Source organism: Anoplopoma fimbria, chromosome 20 (assembly GCF_027596085.1).
Source record: "Anoplopoma fimbria isolate UVic2021 breed Golden Eagle Sablefish chromosome 20, Afim_UVic_2022, whole genome shotgun sequence".
Lineage (NCBI taxonomy): Eukaryota > Metazoa > Chordata > Actinopteri > Perciformes > Anoplopomatidae > Anoplopoma > Anoplopoma fimbria.
The window spans coordinates 3,371,921-3,392,875 of NC_072468.1; the positions used below are offsets into that span (position 1 = coordinate 3,371,921).

A 20,955-nucleotide genomic window follows, 5' to 3' on the forward strand; every position below is an offset into this window, starting at 1 on the left:
TGACAGCATAAAGTCATGGTTTTAGTTATTATCAATACATGTGAAAAACACAGCATCAGTTGGTTCTCAGTAGCTGAAAAAGCTGCAGCTGCAATTCAAACCAGTAATGGCCAAGAACCTGCTGACTCTAAGGGACGGGAGGTTCCAACTGACCAACTTATATAATCAACCAATGCATTAAAGGACACTTGTATCACTTCCTTGAAAAATGTATTTGTTGCACTTTATAACTTGTTCAAGCAGTTTTAAAAATACTCGGATTGATTTTGGCTTTTCCTTCAGTTTTTCATCCCCGCATCCTCCTGCTGTCAATGCACGACTGCCCCTCTGTACTCTGTGAGTGGACAAAGCCATAACACCCCCCGTGTTATGACCCCCTCCTCTCTGTGACTGCCCTCCCATCTCTCTCTCTCTCTCTCTCTCTCTCTCTCTCGGCTTCTTAAGTGAACTTAAAGCCTTGAGCCTCCCCATTAGCCAATGATTTCACGGCGACCACCAACCCGCTTCAGCTCCACTCAGCCAACCAGATGGCAGCAGCATTGGAGCATGTCTACAAAACCAGTGAGAGCATCTGCTATAAGACCCTCTCTCTCTGTAAATCTCTCACACACACACACACACACACACCTCTGTTATTTCAGAGCCCAAAATAATTTAATAATGACAATTTGACACGATTCTTTGTTACTCCAATATTAATAAATAACATCATCTATTTAAAAGGAAATAAGTTAGACACACGTTAATTTAATCTTCTCCACACACACACACACACACACACACACACACACACACACACACACACACACACACACACACACACACACACACACACACACACACACACACACACACACACACACACACACACACACACACACACACACACACACACACACACTGTGTAGTCCATTAATGGTATTATATTACCATACCCAGATTATCTTTTTTCTTGTCAGACTGTCAACCCCACAAACCCCCCCCTCCGATTTACCCAACTCACATGTGCACACTCACACATTGCGTTACTATGGCAACAGCTAGCCCATACTGCACACAGACTCACGCACACACACACACACACACACAAAGACACTCACTCACACATGAAAGAAGCATGCTACAGTGCCAAGCCTTGCTTGAGAATGTCAATGAGTTTTCACTGCCCTAAACAACATTCACGCTGGCATACAGTTAAGCTGAGTCTCTGTAGGAAGCGAAGCAACACAGAGAAGTGTTTCATCTTCAGTCATTCAGCTGTGGCAGCGATCAGCCACAGGAAACCGACCCCCACCAAAAATCTTTTATTCATCCTTCATGTCTTGGGGTGCATTCACACTTTAGTATGTCTATCCATCACACCATTTCATATATATTTGTTTGGGTGAGAGCAAGCTATGTCTTTAAAATCTCCAACAAACACCATCAAAAATTCTAGATACAAATTATTTAAATGTTTGGCCACCCTGAAGTATGCTTGCTTCATCTTGTTGGAAATTGAACAATTTATATACAAGTTAATTGCCAGATGAATCGGTTATTCTCCTTCATTCTTCTCATGTACTTGCCATCTGGGTGATTGGTTTGACATTATGAAAAATACACTTTTTCATAACTTGAGAGAAACAGCTAGCCTGGTTCTGTCCACAGGTAACCAAATCCACCTACGAGCACATATAAAGCTCACTAATAAACACACCAATTGTTTAATCAGTACAAAAACAAAACTGTAAAAATGACAAAATGCACTTTGATGGAGTGTTATACCTTTAAACAGAGCAATGCTAGTATTTTCCATTTGCATCTCAGGGCTGAGGGTTCCTAAATAAAATACCAACATGGGAGTGGGATCCATCTTCTCGTCGAATTGTTGGCAAGAAAGCTGATAAGAAGAATTCCCCAAATTTCCACCTATTCCTTTAAACTATAATATACTGTATTTGAACAACAAAGACGCAGCTTGAATAAGTACAAAAAGGATAAGACTTGTTAATTAAACGTTTAGTTAAGTTATTGATTAATCACTTGGATGTTGGTTGACATTTCAAAACCAAATAATAAAAAAACACATAGCACAAAAAAAGCAGAAATTTATTGAGTAGGAACTTAATCATCTGTTGAATCATGAACGCAAATAGCAATGTGGAAAAAACAACCCAGCCACACTTACATTCATCCCCACACCGCTGCTGACACAGACTCTTTATTGCACAACTAAGGCAAGCATGTCCCGCATGTGTGTGTGTGTGTGTGTGTGTGTGTGTGTGTGTGTGTGTGTGTGTGTGTGTGTGTGTGTGTGTGTGTGTGTGTGTGTGTGTGTGTGTGTGTGTGTGTGTGTGTGTTAGCATGAGTCATGATATGCTGGCTGCAAGCTAAAACTGTCAACGCAGCAGTGTGAGAGTATTTTTAGGGATATGCAGAAAAAGAGACAGAGAAATAGAACAAGGAAGAGAGAGAGAGATCAACCATTGAGACAAGACAAGTGGACACCAGAGAGACGGGGCGATGAGACAGTGAGAGGAGAGGCAGCTGAAGGGCAAAAGTGGAATGACTTAGATTCTAAGTGCGGTTTTGCTGATAAGGAGCCAAGATTTAAATCAAATCAGAGGGAAAGATATTTAATGAAGGAAAGTGTTTAAAAGCTGTTTCATCTCTGTTAAAGCCAATGCTGCTAGGATGACCCCATCTTAGCTTTTAATACACTGAAATCAATCAGCTCACCATGGATCCAATGCAGTGAATTTCTCCTCCTCTTACCCTGCACCTCTTTGCTTTTCCCTCCCACTGCTTAATCTCTTAATGTCCTCCTCCTTCTTGGCCTGAGCTCTACTGCTGTATTTTTAACCATTGCCTAAAAGCATACTTGGACTCAATATTTACAGATGTTTCCAAATCCTAAAAAAGGGCTAAGATGCTCTATTTCAATGTCTATATGAGACTGTATGTTGTGGATTGTATGACCAATATTGGATAATCGAACCATCAGTGCACAGAAAAATCCATTCTGTAAAAGGAGAAAAATGCTCAGAGGTTGTATTTTCTTCTCCTGCATTCTTGCTCTCTCTATCTTCCTTATCTCAAATTGGATGACGGTGGACTGCACCATGAAGAAATGGGTTCTGTACATGAGGTACAGTCATCACACAACATACTAACAGATTGTAAAGTGTGACCTGAAATAGTTTTCTCTATCATTCTTTCTTGTAGTTTTTCCCTCTGTACCGTCTTTCTGTTCTCTACAGTATATACAGTATATACAGAACAAACTTTATGAATATCCATATGTTGCTGGTGCGTGAGTGAATGTTTTCATAAAGCTCTGTTCGGGTTAGCCACATATTGGATCAGGTCTTATTTCTTAACGTCTTCTTCAGATCGGCTTTCTGTCCTTTCGGAAAATGAATTCATGCTTGCCAGGTTTCTAAATCTGTGCCCAGGTCCATTTCATGAAGACCTCTACTGCAAAGCAAGGATAGAACTAAGGACAGTTGCCATTTATTTAGCTATCAGAGTTTATGTATACAGTGCAGTACTGTATGTACGTTTGTCAGAACGGCCGAGACAGTTGAACATCAGTAGCATCTTGTATTAAGTTTTAACTTACCTCTACCAATCTCAAAACTGTACCTTACACATGACCATCAAATCTGTCAAAAACATCCCGAGAATGACCCTGACCACAAGTTAAACTGTTAATCCCCTCAGCTGCAGAGGTAGCCCACTCTTCTGTATTCCTGCCATACGCCTGCTGTGGGAATTGGCTCCGATGCCAAAGATAACCACTTCTCTTAGATGATAGAGAGGAAAGCTGAGAAAGAACCTCAATTGGGCTGACACAGGAGAGATCCCCACGGTGGGAACAGCTCTGAGGCCAATTTCAACTTAATCTGGTTTTGGAAAAAAAAAGCCTCCTAACCTCTCTAAACTCATGCAGAGAATTCATTTGTTTTACAATACATTGATTCCTCCAGCCAAGACAAGCTGCTGACAGTGCAGCCGAGGTCTAGTCCTGTAAAGTCACGCTGCGCCAAAACCACAGCACAATGTGAGTATGTAGTACTATTTCATAGTACAGCACAGTTTAGGGATGGAACAGCTAACATGATATACAGTCTTGTCTCTTTCTGCTGTCTCAGACAAGACAAGAAACCATGGTACAAATATCTGGACACTTCTACAAACAGTAAAACACTAACAAAACAGACACGAGACAGTGTGGAGGTCTGTTTGCAGCATCTTCATACGCCAAGTATCAGGGATAATCATTACCAAACACTGCAGAAACAAGAATGTAAATAGCACTCACTTCTTAGGGAGCACAAATGTTTAATAATGTAACAATGTTCTAGAGAAGAGACTATAGATAGACAAGCTGCTAATCATTTTGTAAGGAAACGTTCCACCTTTTTTTTTTTTTTTTTTTTTTTTTGGATATCCCATTTTGGAGCAAACCATTCTCGGTAGTGCAAATCCTCCCCCCAGTGCACCAGCAGCCATGGAGAGAATTAAGAGAGGCATCAATTTTTTTTTTTTTTTTTTTATCACTGCCCTGCTCATCATTATGTGTTTTACTGCTCAGGGGATGAGCGTGGCGGGGAACAAAGGGGGCTGACAGTGGTACTTCCTGAACTGATTTGATTGGCTGCTCTCATCAGACCACAGCTGCAGCAAGCTGAGGCATGAATAAATGTGGTGTCTGATTATGTTAAATTTCATGCTTTACTTCCATTTCTTTTATTGGTTCTCTTGCTTGTTTTGCTTTCAGTCAGAACACAAAGTGTCAGCGGATATGCACAATGGGTTGAATTATGAATGAGACATACATTATGTACGGTTGATGATTAAAATATTTGGACACTTTGGATGCTAAAAAATGTCTCTTCAGGTGCTGATAATTTGACTTGTGAGTGAAAATAAAATCCTTATTTTAACTGACTTGGGTACAAACACTAACAGTAATTAAATACATTTGACCATATATGCATAATCTCTACATGCTGCCTGTGTGTCAGTGCCACACTAGCAAGCTTCAGTAAACCTCCCAAATGTGTCTCACACAACACAACTAAAGGCTGACCAAGTGTTTAAAGGGCCAGGCAGAGGGATTAAATGATTGTGCTTTCAGATTAGGATTATAGTCCAGGTTGGCAAGAGGCCCTACAACACTGGATAGTTATCAGGGTTTCTAGAAACTGGACTCTGGTGGGAGTGATAGGGCGGGGTACCTCTATTAACAGTGTCAGCCTGCAGGGTGTCCTCTTAGAACCCTGTGTGTGTTTATGTTACAGAGATAAGGAATAATCACAAGGGTTCATTCATTCATCAGCATGCCAGCCAGACACAATGGGGAGGAGGTGTGTGTGTGTGTGTGTGTGTGTGTGTGTGTGTGTGTGGGGGGGGGGGGGGGGGGTGTAGCTATGTGATGGTGAGCCAAGGTTTCTTGGTAAATAGCATATCGCTGTAGACCATAGGGATGAAAAAGTGAGACAGAAAAAAAACCCAGAGAGAATGGAAGAGAGCAGAGGTGGACAGATTATTATTTTTACAATTCTAGAAACAAGGAGAGAGACGTACACAGGTATGACAGAGAGAGAGAGAGAGAGAGAGAGAGAGAGAGAGAGAGAGAGAGAGAGAGAGAAGAAGAAGAAAGGAATGACTGAGACAAAGGCAGAGCAGGGAGAGAGGAGGAGGGAGGGGGATTTCGTTCTTGGCTTGTGTTGGCATTACCCCTGGCTTCCCTCTGGAGCGGGTAGATAACATCAGTCTGCACTAATAACGCACACACAAACACACTCAGTGCTGAACACTGATTTTAATGATAAAAACACAATTAGTGTGGTTAAGATCATGAATGATACCCCGCCATGAGTTAAGCACAATCTCACAATCCTCTCATGATTAGATTTATATAATCGAAGTAAACTGACTTAAGGAGATGTATTATGTAAAACTAATTGTTTCCTGTAAGAACTCAAAAAAGGACGCTATGCATTTTAGAGGAATTAGAAAAAGGAAAACCTCAGAATGTTTAGAATACCTAAACATTTCAAAGATTTTGAAAAAAAAAATTGAAGAGGAAGGCACTGTCTTCACCCATTTCAGCAAAACAGTGTTGAGGAAATGTGTTATATTTCATGGAGTCAGGGTCATAAAACATCAATAGCCAGTTCAACATATTGCTGATCTGCCAAAATCCACAGTCATGATGAGCACAGAACACAATGAACAGGAAGGGCATTTCCTTTACAATGTACTCTATTAAAAGGGATTTGAACCCACTATAAGATCTGTATACTGTATGTAATGATGACAAACATAATCTAAATTTTAAAAAAGGAAATAAAATAGAACAATGGAGGAAAAGGGTAAAGGTTAGCAGTTTGCAGAAGGCAATGACAAAAACGGTAATGCAACATCAACTGCAAGGACACCATTAATCCAACCATGCGGCAAAAACATACGAGAGCGCTGGTTGACAAGTCAGTGCAGTTCTGCTGAAAAATATCTGCACGTGTGGTGGCAAATGTCTGCCACAGAGTCCTTGAATGCAGAGACAAACTGTCCACACATAATTCTCTGATCTGTATTGATTGGGTTTGAAACTCACAGTCTGAATAGTCTTCAAGATTGAAAACATGAGTTTAAAGACTCATCATACAGGCGACTAAGTGACAGGCAAGCCTCTCTGGAATAAATTAATTATTCTTATTTTATCACTCTGGCTTGAGTGTTTGGACAGAAAACATCACATTGATTAGGCCTGATTGTTCTTGTAGCTGTTCACTTTGACATAGTGCACAAATGTCATTATCATCCGATCAATGCTGACTGTTGTCTGTGACCTACAAACCTCATTCAATTACATCCAACCAGAGCAGACTGACACTGTACCAACCAGGACATGGCACTATAACACCGAGCAGCAACTTTTCCCACAGTATGACTTTTCCCAAACCAGAGACAGTCAGACCAGTTCAGCATGTTCACGTGTAGAAAACATGTGCAGATTTAGAACAGACATCAAACTAAGACATTAATTGTTTTCATCAAAATAAAAGAAGGTAAAAAAAACTCCACGTAGTAACAAGACCTTATTTTACGCATTTGATCCAGCAGTTAAACCAGACATATTAAAAGTCAGCACTATACTATAAAACCAAACCTATCAAGCCAACGACCTGAGGCAGGGTCAATTATATTACTAAGACTGTCGGAGCAACAATGACCCTGACCTATGAGATAATGAGGATGAATGACTGTGGGCGGTGCTTGCATGGAGCCAGGCTTTGTGGATGGTTAATATCTCTCCAGGGAGGCTTTTGTAGGGCATTATGGACTGGAAACATGCTAAGCCTTGCTATAAAGTAAAATCTCTATTCTTGGTGGAGAGCAATAGAGTGAGACTGATAGATACTCAGCCTCTACAATGTGACAGTGAGTAAGCAGACTATAGGGCATAAGGAGCATGTTCAACCTTATTCTGAGGCCACACTGGGAATGTTTTATTTGAAATGCTAACATGCTGACTGATTCAGTGTTTTTGTGTTTTTATCTGGGCTATACCACAGAGTATAACCAATTACTTTGTGGTATAGCCCAGATAAAAACACATCAGTGAGGCTCCTTTGCCCACAGTATTCTTCGTTAAGTTTGCTGGAAGTGATGAGGGTTTTTATGTGGAGTGAGCGCTGTTTAAAATAGCCTTCTAAATTCTACATTGTCAGCAACCAATCATATAATAACGTATTTAGCTGTGATTCATTTGGAATGCAGTTAACACTTTTTGGGATACAGAAATGACGGGAGTTGCAGGCTTACCAGCTTTAAGAATTGACGTGTTATATAAATAAATGCCTTGGATCTAATTTATACCCTTGAGAAGAGTGTTTCATGTTAATTTCAAAATATACCTGGTAAATATTCGTAAAAGTAACAAATAAATAGTTAATGAAACTTTAAACAAACTTTAAAGTGTTATTTAGAAAGGAATTAGGTTTTGTGTTTTGTTATCTTGTAGGGCTGTATTTTTTTTAAATAAGGAAATAAGTGTGGTCTTGCTATTCCGCAATTTGCAAAATGGTCTTAAAAACCAACAAAAAAAAAAAAAAAGAATTGTGACATTTTGTCATACAGCCCACCCCTAGCTGAATGACAGTCGTGGGAACTGTGGTCCTTAACTTAGCTCATTCAGCTCTGTCCCAACACTTTTCAGACACAAACCACTCAGAAGGAGCCTGGAAATAACTGACTGATAGCATGTTGTGGATGCTCAGTGCGCTAAAATTAGACTCCCTGACTAACCTAAACTAGCATCTGCATTCAAACTACTCTGAAAGAGAGCTCTAGTTGGATTGGTCACAGTATGACACGGCAAATGAGCCTCAAGTTGAGAGGAATCACTGTAAGGAGGTTTTAGGGATCTTCCATCCTATTTAAATGCAATAAGATAAGATAAGATAATCCTTTATTAGTCCTGCAGCGGGGAAATTTACAATCACATAACACATTGCTCTGTTTGATTAAAGAAGTGCACCTAATGAGATTATTTCAGACCGAGGACACTAAATGTTTAAATATATGTTTCTCAAACATTTGCTGATTCTAGCTTCTGAAGATTTGTTATTTTCTGTTTTCTATCATCATACATTTTTCTGAAAAACCAAAACACATGAACACATTTAATCATTTCGATGTTAAGAGAAAACTAGATTAACTTTTGTTATGATGCCACATGAATCTTTCTTTTTAGTATATTTTGTCTTCTGTTATTTAGTATACATAACAGTATTGCAAACTTGGATTGTTAAATTTAAGCGTAAAAAAAATCATTTTCGGTTGAAACTTAATCCACTTCAGCATTTTATATTAAAACATTATTTTAAAATTGCAATTGTAAATGTAATTGCAGGAGTCTAATATGGTTCATTAACAGAACACAAATCATTAAAGACCACACTATAGCGGACTATACAGTCACTGATGTACAGTATATACTGTACTCTGGAGGGAAATGTTGACCCGCTTGACACATTTTTCTGCCTGGTTAGCTCTGAATGACCCCCAATTATGTTAATAGTCACAGCACATATGGTCAGAAATACAGAGAACCTTCAAGCAGAGTTAACTATTTAATGGAAACAATGATCATGTGCCAAACAACATTATAACTGTTTGAACTCGGGCTTAACCTCGATTAAAGGACAAAGAAAAGTACTTTTGTGTCATCTCAACCAAGCAAAGGTTTAAATGCATACTGCATATGTGGTTTTTGTCACTCTACTCTAACCACAAATCCCAAAATAAAAAACCCACTGTAGGCGTCAAGAAAAAAAGAAAAGAGGAAGGAAAGAAAGATTAGCCATGAAGACAATTTAAAGGCACAGAACAGCTATTTTTTGCTCACCACAAAATGGTAAACTTTGTTTATGTTTAACCCTCCATTGAAAGAGTGATGCTATGGTATCTCACCGCATACAATAAAACCCATCAAACATTCAGTTATACTGCAGCTCTTTAAAAGTAAGGAATATGGGCTGCAACAATGTAGACAAACAACATACATGTACCATGTTGAAAGATTGAATATATGGCAGAACTAAATCAAATATTCTATATACGATCCTTTTAGATAGGAACATAGATATTACAATATGTTCCACCATTAACCATCATATCAATAAAAATACAAATATATCTCCATCTTTAATAATTCTTTCACTCTGAGATCGAGCGACCAGGGCTAACAATACTTAAAATGCAAAGTTGCAATAAATTACCAGCTAAAACTTTTCTGTAAAGAAAACTACCACACTATATAAAACTTCAGCAGCCTACAGCAAAGACTGAACACCATAGTCTGTTATCAAAGGGAATTTAAAATGTGGAGGATAGTTGCTCTGAAGCCTTCAAGGAAGGGGTTTTAGCACCACAACAAAAGAAACCAGTGCAGGCTCCCATGAGAGGACTTTACAGGTGATCATCAGGGAGTACAGAACTGGGTCACTACCCCTAATGATAGACCTCTGGGTTAATGACAAGGAGGGAGGGATGGCAGGAAAGACAAGTTGGACAAGATGTTAGGCTTTGGTCAGTCCTCAGATGTTAGCTAGGCTTCTTAAACATTTTCCACCTTCGGACCACATTACAGTACATTTAGACTGTCTCAGACATATTAGTGTTCTTAACATACGCACAGTATTTGTTCAAATGCTGCAATGGATTTGCAATGCAATACAATTGTTAAGGCTAAATTGTTCTTTGGTAACAGTGTGGTGACTTTGTTAGACTTGAAAACGGCCAAACTTTCTGTCGGCCTACTATTGATTTAACCTACTGCAGAGTTTAAATATATTTAGTTTTCACAGGGACAAATTTGTGAAATGATGAGGGCTTATGTGTGAAAATGTGTGGTCAAGAGTGTCAAGGTCAGAATCAAATCCAGAGGAGTGGAAGAAAGTACAGTCAGAGGGACTGAATAAAGGACTAACTTCCTGTGGTTGAAAAGTGGAAACCACACTTCAGCACAGAGAAACATAGAAATATAGAGAGCTATTATGATGCTGTGATGCACCTTTTTCTCTGGTTAGACATTAGCAATCTGTTTTAGTGTTAACATGATTAAACAGGATTAAAATTGGCCCATGTTTTATCATGTTGTATCAGTGATATAAAAAAATCCCTAAAGCCTTCATTTTGTGTGACACAGGACAGCTGCATGACGGATTATTCTCTGCAGTGTAATGTAAAAACCTAATAGAACAATAAAACGCTTTGATCTAAGGACATGTGTTAAGGCTAAACAACCATTCTGAAAACCAAACATGTAATGCCGACATCCTGGAATCAGATATTGGCTCTAACCGCTCTTCATTATCTTAACAGTACAGTGAAATAAGATTAAAATCTGAGCTACTCTAGATCGAATTGTGCTGATGTGTAGCAGGTTTGTGCTTTGTTAGTTCCACTCCCACACACAAAGCAAACAATGAAATGCAATAAAGCAGTTAACTACTGGTGACAGTCTCTGGCAAGGACAAACACACAAACACACACACACACACACACACACTTTCCTTCATTCACATCAGGTGATCACCACACCAACCCTCCAGTGTCGTAGTTTTAAATGGGAGCCAGGGATCTGTGAATGAGTAACACTTCTACGTGATTAATGGCATGCCAACAGAAAGCAATATGATCTCTGACAAAATGATTGGAGTCAAGCTGTTCTCCGTTCATAATATATAGTTATACTAAATTATTTTAGATAGCAACGCCATTAGCAATCCTATACCTTTTGAATTAACTTTAATTGTATTGTGACACAGTTGACAAACAAGATATCATGTTTGCCAAGATGTCTCCATTTCTTCCAGCTTTACACTCTGTTACTAATGATTTCTGTCTGTCACACTGCAATAGTTTTACAGTACACAACTTTATGATTTTTGTCTTTCTGCATCCCCTCTGCCCTGTACCGTACGTCTCATTGCCCATTTTCCTCTCCCTCTGTCTGCCATCCTCCCTCCTCTCCCATTGCCTCTTCCCCGGGGTATGTTTGATGGACTGAAGTTATTATGTCTACCTCCTTCATCCCTCCATCTTCAAAGGAAGGAGATGACTGTATCTATCAAGCTGTAGTGTGCTTAAGAGAGGCCTCGGGCACTGTAGTGCTCCACTCCCAGTCTGAGCAAAGCTCCGCGGGAGAAGGGGGGAGAGCCTTGTGTGTATTTGACAAACAGGCAAATTGATAAAGGAAATAACCATATTCCTCCCCTCATTATGGCTGTAGTGTACACGGTAGATAGTTGCCCTGCATTGTCTGCATTAAATCAAACTCTCTGCTGTGTGTGGCTGCAGTAAGATGACAAAGGAAGTTCAATAAATGTCAACGAAAAACATCAAATCCAGACTGTAAATCACAATGGGAGATGGATCGGTTGTGTGTTTGTTAGAAATACCTTACATTAAAACGTAGGTATTAGGCAGCTAGATGTGTAATAATGGTAGACAAATGCTCAATATTTATTCTATCGTCATTTAAAGTCTCTAAAATGCATTATAATGGAGTTCAACATCACGTCAAAGCGGTTTAAACAGATAAACTCTGTTGTGTCTGAACACTGTATAATCTCATCTCTTGCAAGTTCATCAACTTTATGGAGGTGCAACTCTAATACGCACTAGTACGCCAAGATTTTAGATATATTTTCTAAAAAGACAACTTCAGACACACAGTAATATTGTCTGAGGTTAACAGATTAAATATTACAACGACAGGTGTGTTCTACTCTCAGCCACAGGAAGCAGGCAGCAGAATTAGTCAGTCTTTTTCCTCCTATTAGTCACACAGATTACTTGATTACTCTCCAATAGACAGCAGTGATATCAGTAACATCCATTCAGTGATTACAGATTCAACAAACAGCCTATGGCACTTTTAAATTACTGTTAATTAATGGGCACTGTTACCAGTAAATAAACCAAAAAACAAATAGATAAGTATCTGAGGTTATGTTACTTAATCATCATTTGTCTGATTTTATTACATTTGTGATAGCAGTGAAAATGGAGTAAGATAAAATAAACTGAAGCTGAAACTGAATGTCTGAAGTTATCATGTTGGAAAATATATCTTAAATCTTAAAGGTGTACTGCATATTATAATTTCACTTCCATAAAATTGATGGACTTGCAAGACACGAGATATACAGTGTTCAGAGGCTCAGCAGTAACCGCTGTGATTAGTAAAGTGGTCTTTCAATCAGTAAAATTCTGCTGCATCATGTTTGTATACTTCTTATAAACACTTGTGACTGTGTTTGACTTTACAGCCAACATTTCAACATCTGATCCCAAATTAATCTGTAAATATATATTGTTCTTTCATGATCGTGTCTAACATTAGATACAATAACACTCACAGGCTAAAAGTCCATCACATGTTTGTGTTCACTCTGAGCAACTTCCTGTATAATCAGACTCTCAAACTGTGGTTTTCTGCAGACCAACAAACACTGGTTTATTTGTTCAGTCCGGTCAAGCAGTACGTTGATACAAACTCTCCGAGTCATTCTCATGATCTGCGTCTGGATGAAATACCAGAACCACTCCACTGGAATTCCTTACTTCCCAGTTCTGACTCCCACTTCTTTGCATTGTTTTGTGTATGGTTGTGTGTGTGTGTGCCACTAAAGCCTCTGTTTCATGCTCCCACATGATGACATTGTTGTCATAACCACGTCAAGACAGTTAGCCCCAAAACCAAGCACTTGACTGGACTAGATTATAAAGAATATGCATGCTTTTTTGTGTGCGCAGACAACTGGAGAACCAGAAACACATACTGAATAGTAAAAAAACACTATTCAACAAATAACCAAAAAAACATATAAATTCCTGTGCCTTTCTGAAGCATTAGTGTACGATCGAGAACACCACAAATCAGTTTGAGCCACTCTCATAGTCCTAAAAGGTAAACTTAACTTATTTGCATAACTGTGGTCGTTCTATGGGCAATGGGTATTGTACAAAGCATATATACTGACAAGTTGCCCAATAGATAACTTATTTTTGTTGACATTACATTAGATTTTGAAACAAAGTTTGAAAAGATTTGTGTAAAATTCAAGTTTATTTAAAAGCTTTAGGAGGCTCATGCTGCTTCCACTGAAATTGGTGGTTTTGCTGCAATTTAAACAGAGGTGAAATATGAATAAGTAACGGAGAATAGGGGAATTTCCCTTTGAGTCTAGGTTTTCTGACATATCTATATACTAGTAATGTAAAATAGAATATGGTGAAGTTGATATTTCACTATGAAAAAATCCTCCCATAGAGCTTCATATGGATCTCTTAAAAGCAGCCTCACTCTAATGGCTCCAGGTTCCAGCATTAATCATGTGTCTCCAGTTAATGATTACCTCACATGAACCGACAAGTGCAATGTTCTTGCATATGAACTTGCTCTCTCCTGCGGTTTCCCACCTCAGCCTGCTCCCAGATCATTTAAGGAGTACAAGAGATGTGAAGGTCTAGCTCATTATTTCTGTCTCTCACCTCTCTCTCTCTGCTCATGTCCCTCTATGGCATATTTAATTCACTGCAGTATCTACAAATGTCTGGGTATTTAGGTTAAAATATGTAAGTGTTGATAGTTCTGTTATTGTCATACGGTATCAAATCCTAAAATAGACAACCTAGCTGTGCGGTCCTGTTCACATCGCTTTTAGTTTCTCTTCAATCTCATTTATTTGTCTTCTCCACACGGAGCTAAAAGCTTCTCATTCCACTGAGAGTTGTATAACTAAAAGGCTCTTGCCATTTCCACCCAGAGCCACACACATATTAAAGGTTGAGCAGATTCATTCACAGCAAAGGAAAGCTTTCTGATTGAACCATCAAACTTTATGGACGCTGCTAAGATACTTTTCCGTCTTAACTGTCTTCAGTTTTTTTATCCGCTTTAAGCCCAGAAAGAGCCAGTATGCATTTTTAATGATCTACCAGGTATTAATTATTCAGCATTCAGTGAATGAACTGCTCAGTAGTGAGCAGTAAATGGCCTGAGCTGCTATTTTCACCTGGCCAATAGACACACTGAGGGCCAACGTGGATACATAGTCAGAGGTGGGACTGGATGTATGGCTTACCTCAGTATTGGCCCAATGTGTTTAACTTTGGCTGATGCTTTTACTGTTTTAGCATGACTTTTCATTAAGGATAAGTAGACTTTGAGGGGAGGCGTGCAGGGAGATACGTCAGACCAATACTGTGTGAAGTTAAAGAGACAGGTGTGTGCCGGTGTTCTGAAAAAACTGTAAGTTAGTTATTGTAGTTTGGCCCACTGTTTAACACAGTCAGCAGTAGCAGCAGCAGTACCGGTCCGACACAGCTCATACAGGGAATTAAGGTACTTTCAAACCATTAGCTGCCACAATTTGCTTCGAAATCATACTCCTTCTTGGTGTCATAGCTCAGTCAATTTGAACACACAATCATAGTACACATACTTTTAGATTCAGCTTGGCTTACACTTTCCAAGGATATCATTATTTCTGATGTCGGCTTGAAAAAAGAATCATCTTATATCACATCTTATAACTCAAGAACCAAAATTTTAAGTTTGTTTGACTATCAAACAAATCCAGTCATAGTTGTCTGCACACTAATGCGTACACTGCAAACAAAAACAGGCATTCTTTTAATGTTTCTAAATTGCAACATGTAAAACAATATAGGCAAAAATGTGTTGACTAGTTTCACTCACTGAATCCATGACTCGTTTCCATATTTGAGTCTGATTAATCAAACTGGGAAAGATCATTAGTTATTCGGATCTCGTGCAACACTTTCTTGTTCAATTTGCAAAGGACTCTTAAACTTTGGCACACATATAGCCCACAGAGAAAATCACACAACACATATACTGGGAAGCATACTGGGAATCATTAACAAAACCTTCTGTGTTGGAAGAAACCTCTCTGCATCTAATGATACTGGTTCCACTTGAAGTGAATGTGACCAAAGATATTAATGCTTTTGTCAAACTGCTGTGGAGGTTCCCATTACGACTTAAATTACTACGATGACCAGTCCTCAAACTAAACAAGACGTTCAGGGTAATGCCAGCATTGTTTCCCACAATCTCTCCAACTTTGATATGCAGGCAATTACCACAAAATCTAAGTATAACTGAACCTGAAAAGACAATGCAGTGAAGTGATGCTCACTGCAACGGTTAAAATAATGAAAGTCTGTCAAGTGCTGAAGAGAGAGAGGGGTGAAAACTGACGTTTTCTTAAATGATGTTCTTAAATGAAATTTCTGCATTCTAAGAGCAGAGATACGTGGGAGAAGAAGACAGGCACATATTTAACTCTCCTTAATGAGGAAGTAGCTTGAAAGCAGATGGAGTTGACTCACCAGGACTCTGTTCTCCGTCTTGTCTCCTTTGATCTCCAGTTTGACTCTCCTCCTCAGTGACAGCTTCACCTTCCTCCCCACTGCATCCCTCACACTCTCTGCACAGAGAAAATGAGAGAGGAGATAAAAAAAGAAGGTGAGCTTCAGTCTCAACACTTGGAAAGTTTTGCATTGATGTGCATTAAATTAGAAGAAGAGAATAGCTGCCAAGTGGTTAATCATGCATTACAATCTCCTTACTTTGTAGGCTCTTTCCACAAAGTCTTAACACAGACCCAATCTGAATCATTGAGCTCAAGTTGAGTCAGAATTTCAACATTTTGACCTCTACAGCAGAGCACAGATCAGTGCATTTCTGCCACTGATAAGAAAAGTACGTCCATGAAAAATGTCAAGTCCAATTTTAACACACCACCGGAGGAATGATCTTTCCTCTGGTTTTCATTTAATTTGCTCATCATGAATCCTTCTTCTGAAGACTGATTTCTTTGTGACAGATGTCATCGCATCTGTAGTGAGATGCGAAAAGCAACCAGTGATTCTGACATCAAATACACAAACAGTGTGCATGTCCTAACATACATATTTATCTTTATTAATTATATATATTACACTATACTATTATGATAATAGTGCTGGAAATATTTGTAAGAGGAAGAGAAAATGAATTAAACAAGAATTTTGATAATCAATTAATCATTCTGGACATTTATCAAGCATCAAGAGTAATGGTGCAGTCAGACCGCATTGGCTTTACATTTATCTTCAAATTGACCCTCCTTCTTCAATTTGATCAGATTGAACAATTGTATTAAAATATTAGGGCTCTCCGATGTCCAGCAAGTTTGAGAGACGGGGTAGGACTGATCTCTCATTCTGGTAGTAGATTTTTATTATCTATGTTTCTAGAAAAGCACAGTAAAATAATAAAAATATAACCAAATATGGCTGTAGCCACACTACAAGTACATTTTGCCTGGTAAAATCTCACAGCATTTTAAGTCTCTACAGAGGCGGTGGTGCTTTGCGTTAAATGCAAGCATGCTAATATGTTCGCAACAACAATGCTAACATGATGATGTTTACCATGTTCAGCATCTACGTTTAGTTTTATACTTAGAATGCTAACATTTGCTAATAAGCACGAAAAAAAAAAGTGACTCAGGCTGATGGGAATGTCATTATTTCTGCAGGTATTTGATCATAAACTTAGTAATTGGACCAAAATAATATTTGGATCATCTATAAACATAGCAATACTCACACACAGGGTGTGTTTCTGCTGTTTGGTATAATTGTTCACACCCAGTGGGAGCCTCCACTATCAGGGAACTGGTTTAGAGAGCAGATCTGGGTCACTCACCCACCACACAGCGGCTGATATAGTCTATTCACATGTGTTTATGAGACAGTGATGGTTTTTTTTTGTATGGTTGTACATCTGTGCTGGCATGTTTGCATCCCCTTTGCCTACAGGCTTCCACAAACCATCATCAGATCAAAGTGAAACTAATAATTAGGTTCATCTGCCAGCTTTTCTAAATAAACTCCATGGAAAATGTACATCATTTCCTACTGCAGCTTTCTAAAACTATAGCTGTAGACACCCAGTATCCACAGAGATTTCTCTATCCACAGAGATTTTCTATAAAATGTAGTAGTTTAATGAGACTGGGTATTTTTGGTCCCAGACACAAAAAAAGCCCCTGACAGACTCTTGTATATCATTTTTCAACAAATTTAATTTTTCTGCTCATTCATTAAAACTATGACAGGAACGGACATTTTACTAGCCAGCTGCCCTGTGGTTTAAATTAGGCAGTTAAGGCATGTGTACTTGGTCACACTCCAATGAATTTCAAGGGGGACTCGTGTGAAAGGTGGAGAAAGCTCCAACAAACAATTCACAAGTCCATTAAGTCGGTCGCCCATTTATTGATCCTTGGACTTTCCAGATTTGTGTGTTGATTATGTCACAGATGAGATCTGTGGTTTAATATCTTTCACTCCGGAGAGTTGCTCATTGCAAACACTTTGTTAGGTGTTTACTGGAAGATCACAGAAACAACATGTAAAGCATGAGTTGTTTTATGTATACTTAATGAGTCAAACTAACAAATAGAGGTGACTATAAGCCAGCAAAAATAATTTGGTCATTATCTATCAACATTTCTCTATGTGTATGCAAGGAAACCAAGAAATAATTTGGAAACTTTGACAGAAAAAAACAGTCTAGGTTATTGGATTTAACGCCAGCTGCGTGTTGTTTTGTTGTTCCGCCCAAGTCCAAAGGCGAGCAGCGACAGGATTGCACAGATTGCTCCAAACTGTTCACTAGCTTCAGCTGAGCTTTGCTTTGCAACAAACAGAAACCAGTTTACAAGCAGTAACAAACACAAACAGAGTCTCAGGTGAAAGGCATGTAAGCATCCTTAGCATACCGAGAACTCTTCAATGTTCAGACAGCACGACACAGTCTCTGTTTTGACACAGCATGCCGCCGCTAGCTGCTCTGAGATAATAGCTTCAAGTGCCTGTTGAGCTCCGATGGGTAACCTGAGACATGTCTTTGCCTTATGTCACTTCAAACAAAAACATTTCCTATTTCATTCAAACTGTATTTTGTGAGTCTGTTTCTCTCCTTTGTCCTCTCCTTCCATGAAGTGTTTGAGTGCATGTCAGTAACATGTCTTCTTAGTTAGCCCACAAACACCTCACTGCTTCATGTTAGTTCTTTAACTCAGTCCGTGGTGTTTCCATCTGCAGCATCATGCTGATGTGATGGAGGCCAAGAGTGAAGTTGTATGACACTGAATCACGAGCAAACAATGGCTGGTTATATACTCCACATGGCAACAGCATCATGACAAACTAAATTCCTTATGTTAAGTGAGCCGTGTTTGGAAAAGTGGTCATCCATAATCAGGACAATTCTTTAAGAGAGGGGGTGAAGATAGAGAACCTGCTGACGATAAGTTAAAGACTTTGGAATCATTGTTAATGAGATGGACCTCATGATTACCTGGATTGTATCCACACAGCTAAAGAAAAAACAAGATGTGCACATCCAAAATACAGAGATACAGAGATCATAGGACTCAGATTGACCAACTGCGTGCTGATTTCAAATTCTAGTTCAAATCCCAAATTGTCAGTTTAAGAGAATAGGAAATACTATGCTATGTACACTGTAACAGTAAAGGAACAAACTTTTGTCTTCTAGTGTCTGCTCCTTCTAATTTAAGAAGAGCTCAAACAACAGGCCAGAAAACACAGAAGCAAATGTATGATAGTTGTGTGAGGACACAATGTTTTAAAATGATACCACGGGTACACATAATCGAGCAGAATAACCGACTGACTGGCTGAAACATTCTGTGACTCAGTGAATGAAGTCATGCCTGACCAATTGACCACATGACCATGCATTTTCCTTTAAGCCTCTTCCACATTCTGCAATTTGTATGTCTCCTTAAGAAATTAATGCAGCCAAAAGTACATTGTAGGCTCGTGTGTGTGTGAGAGAGAGCTTGTGCTTGTTCAACATTGCACTGAGGTGTTAAAAACTGAGCTACTTTGCCAAACAAAGAAACTCAGAGCTTGAGCCAAACAGGCTGCAGGACCCTTAGGTACGTCCACACTCAATACAAATAAAGCATAAGAAACATGGCAGGCTTAAAGCCAAGAGGACAGAACCAAGTGAGCCTACCAGCTATGTTAAAACTCCAGGCCAGATATGTGAGAGAGGACCAAGGCTACTGCGGGATGAATTACCCTCAAAGTTATGTGGGATTGCATCGAAACTATCTTGTATTTCTTCCAAATATAAACTGTATTCTGAATAACATTAACAGTTCAAGCACCTTGATCAACGACAGCAGTGCTCCATGTATACACACAGCTGAAGCATTTACAGTCTCACTGGAGACTGTTATGAACAGCCTGTTAATACTGTATAAGGTAAAGTCTGATTGTGACTGTTTCACAATGTGTGTTTTCAAGAATCTGGCATTTTGAAAAGAGATACTCTAATCATCACAATAAAAATGTCACAAACAACCTGGCCCAGTAGGGACAAGGGGTTGGATGTTATAAACACTGGGGAGATACTAGCATTACTATTGTCTCACAGCCACCATACGTTCATTGTATGAATGGTATTTATTGTATTGTATCAGTTGATTAAGGACACTGCAAAAGTCACTAAAGAGCACTGTGAGTCAGGAATATGACAGTAATTGTTCCAGTCCGGACACATGGCTACAAATGATCTGTTCTTACCCAGAAGCTCTTTGGGGACCTCTGACACTTCCTCGCTCATTGTTGCTGAAGATAATATCCAAAAACGAGGAGAATGGGTTCAGTTAGCACATTGAGAAGCCTCAGATTATGAGAGAGAAAGAGAGAAAGAGAAAGAGAGAGAGAAGTGTCAGGTGGTGCGTTTCTCCCGGTTACATGCTCCTCTCCTCCTCTCACGATGCCCGGACAATGTATCCGTTTGTGGAGGTGGATTTCGATGGAAAAACATCCGCTATGATCTTCTCAAAATCATGTTGAAAAGCAGCTGATTCTGCGCTTCTGGGAGATGAAAAGAAGACCAGCTCTCACACACACACACACATCCTCTCTACCGTAAAGCTGTCCGTGATCCGGGGCCCCTCCCCGTTCCGTGATGCGACAGTCAGGGAGCCGATGCGGTGGCGTGGTCGTGGATGGATAGTGGTCCCAAGCTGTGATACCAGGGGCCTCTAGTGGCCCTGGACTGGGACTGATGGTGGTCCTCCTCCCAAAGGATGGTGCATAAATAAGCTACATTACAAAAACACAAGGCCTTTCCCATAATGGATACATCTTAACATAGACATATTAGTGATGATAAAGGCCTCCTATGACTATTCTAGAATGACGTCATGCTTTAAACCTTTGGGAATATTTTGGGAATGTTGGCTAATAGAATTTTCCCTGCAAAAAAAGCTCCTTTAATAAAATAAAATACTACTACTACTACTACTACTACTAATAATAATAATA

The 20,955-nt window shown here is 39.2% G+C and overlaps 1 protein-coding gene across 1 annotated transcript in view; it reads right to left on the bottom strand.

The window, feature by feature from the left end:
• LOC129109431 (F-actin-uncapping protein LRRC16A-like) overlaps positions 1–20,245 on the bottom strand; it is a 60,962-nt gene extending 40,717 nt beyond the window's left edge. Inside the window, exons 1-2 of the mRNA XM_054621503.1 lie at positions 20,206–20,245; positions 15,925–16,022 (exon numbers count right to left, since the gene is read on the bottom strand). Coding sequence (XP_054477478.1) covers positions 15,925–16,022; positions 20,206–20,245 — 138 coding nt within the window. The remainder of the gene's footprint in view (positions 1–15,924; positions 16,023–20,205) is intronic.
• Between the last annotated feature and the right edge of the window lie 710 nt (positions 20,246–20,955).